The 6000-nt window shown below is 40.8% G+C and overlaps 1 protein-coding gene across 1 annotated transcript in view; it reads left to right on the forward strand.

Annotated features, from left to right (window-relative positions):
• The window catches only part of LOC139456069 (zinc finger protein 91-like), an 89578-nt gene extending 87283 nt beyond the window's left edge, over positions 1-2295 (forward strand). Inside the window, exon 9 of the mRNA XM_071237574.1 lies at positions 1581-2295. Coding sequence (XP_071093675.1) covers positions 1581-2295 — 715 coding nt within the window. The remainder of the gene's footprint in view (positions 1-1580) is intronic.
• Positions 2296-6000: the final 3705 nt, after the last annotated feature.

Here is a 6000-nt window from a genome sequence, read left to right on the forward strand (position 1 = left end):
AAAAACAGAAATAAAGTTATAACTTAAATACTTCAAGTATATCGTGTCAGAAGTATACAATGAAAGGTGCGCAAAAAGCTTGTACATGGAATTATCAGGGCAAGTGTACATGCATACGGTTCCACCAAGGGGATACAGGACACTGTTTATAATATTTTGTAAAGTCGGACAGAAATAAAGAAATAACTTAAATACTTCAAGTATATCGTGTCAGAAGTATACAATGAAAGGTGCGCAAAAGGCTTTTACATGGAATTATCAGGGCAAGTGTACATGCATACGGTTCCACCAAGGGGATACAGGACACTGTTTATAATATTTTGTAAAGTCGGACAGAAATAAAGAAATAAATTAAATACTTCAAGTATTAAATATATAGGTATGAAGCAATTGTTTATATTCTGAACGAGAGTACTTCGTGAATCGTTTGTCACTAACACACACCTGGAAAATCGTGACACGTCAATGTTCTGTGAAGCAAAAGAACGAAAACAATTCCAGGACCAAGACAATGTCTCCTACAAATGCATATTTTATTAGAAATAGTTGTAATGCAACGGGATCTATGAACCGAGTGACAGCAAAATAGACTGGTCCCCTGGCGCTGTTCAGGGAAAGGGCAGGGAAACAGATTGTTACAAAGTAGCGACATCAGCGGTCCGAGCTGTGACTGCTGTCACAAAGCCCAGAGGCGACATTTTTTGATGGCGCAAATTTCGCTGATTATGCCTTCCCCTACCCCAATATGATGTGTGTAGCGGAAATATGGAACGCCCAGTATAAGAACTGGAAATTTTTTACTTTTTTTTATCGATAATAGTGGTGGAATGATAGGGTCTATCCCATTGGCTCTGATATCTGACCTGGATTTTGCATTATTGTATTCGCTAGCGTTGGCGACTTATACTTGCAACATAGCCATGTCTTTTCTCCTTTGACAGCATGATGCCCATGCCCTTAAGTATTACAGCTGTCCTGGTACGGTAGCTGAATACACTTCAGGGAGAGATTATAGAAAAAGATTAACATAACAAATGACACCATTGACATATAAGATACAAGATATAATGGATTTGTTGAATATAGAAACACATTTACAGTATCAGGTAGTTTATCATTATACAAATTGTGTCATATTGTGTATGGTCCCAGCCCGAGTTGTCGGTGTTCTTGTAGGAAATGCATTCATTTGATAAAAGAACGTCACAACTTCTTTATGTTTACAGTGAACACGATAACACGAAGATAATAATGGAAGCACAAAGCCAACCACAGAATACTGGCTCTTTTACTGAAACACGTGTGCTCACCGTCTGTGAGAGTGAATTGCTGGAAACAGATCGTCTCAAGAAACACTGTATTGCTGACACGCTGGAAACAGGTAATCTCCAGCAACACAAAGATCGTGGAGGTCCTTCAAAGCGATCACAGTGTGGAAAGTGTGGGGCAACATTTATTAAATCAGGTGCCATGAAAAGGCACATGCTTTGTTACAGTGAAGTCAAGCTTCATCAGTGTGGTGAATGTGGGAAAGGATTTACTCAATCATGCAGCCTGCAGAGACACATGCGAATTCACAGTGGAATCAAGCCTGATCCGTGTGTTGAATGTGGGAAACGATTTAAACATTCACATCAGCTGCAGTCACACATGAGGGTTCACAGTGGAATCAAGCCGTATCATTGTGTTGAATGTGGGAAAGGATTTACACAGTCAGGTAACCTGCAGTCACACATGAGGATTCACAGTGGAATCAAACCGTATCAGTGTGTTGAATGTGGGAAACGATTTAAACATTCACATCAGCTGCAGTCACACGTGAGGGTTCACAGTGGAGTCAAGCCGTATCAGTGTGTTGAATGTGGGAAAGGATTTACACAATCATGTAACCTGCAGTCACACATGAGGATTCACAGTGGAATCAAGCCGTATCAGTGCATTGTGTGTGAAAAAACATTTTCACTATCAGATGCCCTGCAGAGACACATGCGAATTCACACTGGAATCAAGCCGTATCAGTGTGTTGAATGTGGGAAAAGATTTACACATTCAGGTAGCCTGCAGTCACACATGAGTGGTCACAGTGGAATCAAGCCGTATCAGTGTGTTGAATGTGGGAAACGATTTACACAGGCAGGTAGCCTGAAGTCACACATGAGGATTCAAAGTGGAATCAAACCGTATCAGTGTGTTGAATGTGGGAAAGGATTTACACAGGCAGGTAACATGCAGAGACACATGAGGGTTCACAGTGGAATCAAGCCGTGTCGGTATATTGAATTGTGTGGATTGTAATCTCATAAGTGAATGAGTGTGCATAACAACTGATAAATGATAAATCAACCGACGGGTTATCGGGTAATCCTTTAATCCATGCATGGGCTACTGACACCTAGAGATTGGTGTTTTCCATCTGCTCTACATAACTACAGATATTGTGGGATCAAGATTAGACTTTCTCCATTTATATACAAATTATTATCATTTGAAAAAAAATATCTTCAAGAAGGTGGGTAGCTCAGATGTTTATGCTCATCCATCATCAAGAAACATATTATTATTATTCAAAAACTTTCATGGTCACAACATGGGAAAAAGTTTTGAAAACGGCAAGCATTTGGGGCCTTTAACCTTTACTAATTGGACGACATGTTAGTTGTAGAAACCATTTACTAAAATCGAACCAGACCTTCTGGTATTCCGTTTTCGTGGTTTAGTTTTCATATTGACGTTTGTCAATTTCACTGTCAATTCAGGAGATTTAAACTTTACATTTGTCAGCCTTTTGTGATAAAGGCTATATTCAAGCCTGCGTGGATACTCTCTTAAGGTGTTTAACATATATGATATGCAATTTAATTGCCTGATTCTGAGGGCCAATTCTGAATTCTATGAACTGAAATATATTCTGTGGCGTTGACTTTTGGAATGATCTGTTACTGATTCTTTCTGAATAAAATCAACAACATCAACTCCCTTGTTGGTCACACTTCATAATGACACTTGTCGGTTAGAGTTACAGACGTGCATGTGATCTTCTGATAGGTAGAATGATGGGCTACAGATTAGACAACTGTCTGCAAAAACGACACCTTGCCAGTCTGGATTGGTGTGTTGGTTGGTTTGTTGTTTAACACCACACTCAGCAATATTCCAGCTATATTGTCTGTAAATAATCGAGTCTGAACCAGACAATCCATTCATGAATTGCCAGTCTGGGTGACAGACTTACTTACTTTGTTACCCGGTTTTAGTTCAAGCCTTATCACTGTCACTGTATCAGTGTAATGAATGGACCCGTGGAGATCTGGGGTAGAATAGGTCTTCAGCAACCCATGCTTGCTGTAAAAGGCGATCATCATGGACGTGACAATCATGGACGTAGACAATAATGCCTGAAATAACGTAACCTCAGATTACATACACACAGGTGTATGATTCTACCATCCAGCATGGGTGACAAGGATGTGTGATTGTGATATAGCATTTATTGTATGTAAATTAGTTGCCGCTTCTGGTTTTTACTTAATTCTGTGGCGAAGACGTTTTGAATTTCATGTTACTGATCATTCCTGAATAAAACATTGTTTAAATCAATATGAAAGGACTTTTGAGAATAAAGAATATTTATTCTCTTAAAAAACGAAAACTAACACAGTTAGTTTGTTGGATTCCGTCGGGGCACACTGCGACCCAAAACATCCTATACATGCCCAGTCGTGGAGAAATCGTGTGAACCTGTCTTTCGTTATCTTGTTGAGAAAGTCCCCCACGATGATGTGATGTTGCACGATCTCGTCTCCATGTGGGCTTTTGATAGCATATATTGTCTAGCCTGTAGCCCACCAATCTACCTGTCTCGCTGGTCCCACTTCAAAATGACACATTGCCAGTCCGAGTAACGGACGTGCATGCGGTCTTCTGATAAATTTAATGATGTATTTGATGCAATCATTGAAACGTCCATAGTGAGTGAGTTTGACAGTTGACACTTAAAATGGGCTTCACACATTGTACCCATGTCGGGAATCGAACCCAGGTCTTGGACGTGATGAGCGAACACTTTAAACCACAAGGCATGGTCTTGACATTCCAGTAGCAAGTGAGCAATGGATTCAAGTTGATGACGTCTGAGGCGTGAGATGGCAATTTCTATTCTCTTTTCATTTGAGTATGAGATGGCTTTTGGTGGATCTTGGCTGAATTTTGTGAAGCCGTCTGCCGATCTTACTTACCTTGAGGTTAAAGCGTTATCTCGTCACGTCGAAGACCCGGGTTCGATTCCCGACATGGGTACAATGTGTAAAGCCCATTTCTTGTGTCCCCCGCCGTGATATTGCTGGAATATTGATAAAAGCGGTGTAAAATCAAACTCACCCACTCACTCACTCACTTGAATTTAGTAACGGTTTCCCCACCCCCAACAGTTCTTGTTTTATTAATAAGTGGAAATGGGGTGGGGACTATTTTAAGTTTCTCTCACATTTACCACTAATTTTAATAGGAGGCTGGAAATGAATATACACTGCCATCTTGACAGACTGTAGATAGTGTTTGTGATCTCAACAATCACCGGGCATGTCCATGTAGAGAGGATGGTCTCCTCCCATTAGTAAGACAGCCCAGTTGTGAGACACCTTAAAACAACAAGGTCATACCTGGTTGCACATGTTAATCAGGTAATTAACCCCTATCATGAAAATGGACTTGTCTTATTATAGACAAAAGAAATGACTCAAGATGTTTGATACCCTCTTTTACTTTATTTAATTCAACATTTTAATTCATCCATCCCTTAAAATCCATTAAAATCCAGTTAAAGTCCACCTGGAATGTCTCTGGGTTGAATGGTTGGTTTAGTAGTTGTTGGATGTGGAGCTTCAACTGAGCAAAGAGGCGTTGGTAAGTTGTAGTCCGACGATCAGGCATCAATGCGTAGACTAGGGGATAGGTAATGCTTCCTTTCCGTGCATGCAGTATGTAAAGCTGATTCCAAAGATCTGGGCAGGCTGAGAAAGTACCATCCATGTAGACAATGGAAGCTGACTGGAGGACTCTAAGCTGATCATCAGTTGCAAATACCAGCATCTTGTCTTCTTCACCGTCGGCAAAAAGCAGAAACCGCTCACCATCATGGGTCTCTCTCCAGGGTGCTGCAATGTCGACTTCAGCTCTGGTTTTAGGGAGTTTCGGGATGGTGTGACTGCGGTGTCTGTACATGGCGCTGCCGGCTGAGCTGAAGGAGGGAAATATAGCTGCAGCCTCCGGATCATATCTCAAGACCTCGTCGTTGTAGAGGGCTAGCATAGGAGTGGTTGGTTCTTCTCTTGCTCTCTTTCTTAAGCTGCCAAGGAACTTGATTCTGCTGGTGTCTTCTGGTGGGTGGTTGTGTACAGTGAAATTTCTAACAAAATTTCCAACTGTTGTACATTTGCCAGTGCAGGTCTTAACGGCACATCACCAATGAGTACCAGTTTGTCTTACTTTGTTCTTGTAGTGGAGATATCCCTGAAAGAGGACCTGGAGAGTACCTCTTTGACTGGTAATGAACTCAACCTGCTGCAAACCTGCCATGATTGTGCATGAAATGTTCACAGACTAGCGGGAATTTATATGTGTAATAAGTAAGTTTTATCAAAACATGCATCTCAACTTTTTTAGTAAGCTCCTACTAGCTCCTAACTAAGTTATTTCCTGAGAATATTCAAACAGAATTACTGGCCTACTCTTATTAATTAATCCGCTAATCATGGGCTGTGACCATTGTTAAGTGGGTAGACTGGCTGTGTTAGCTAATTAATCCCACCTACTCCACTATCTTACAATGGGTGTCTCACTAATGGGATGTCTCACTAATGGGATGTAACCGAGAGGATCAATCTCATTGAGGTTTGTGATTTTGACACTTGCTCTCTAAGCATGCTGAGTATTAGTGCTGAGGAATTCCATAGGTAGAAGAAGTAAAATGTTTATTAAAGTGTCATATAATGTGAGAGGTGG

This window comes from Haliotis cracherodii, unplaced genomic scaffold (assembly GCF_022045235.1).
Source record: "Haliotis cracherodii isolate W230 unplaced genomic scaffold, xgHalCrac1.p SCAF_11, whole genome shotgun sequence".
NCBI lineage: Eukaryota > Metazoa > Mollusca > Gastropoda > Lepetellida > Haliotidae > Haliotis > Haliotis cracherodii.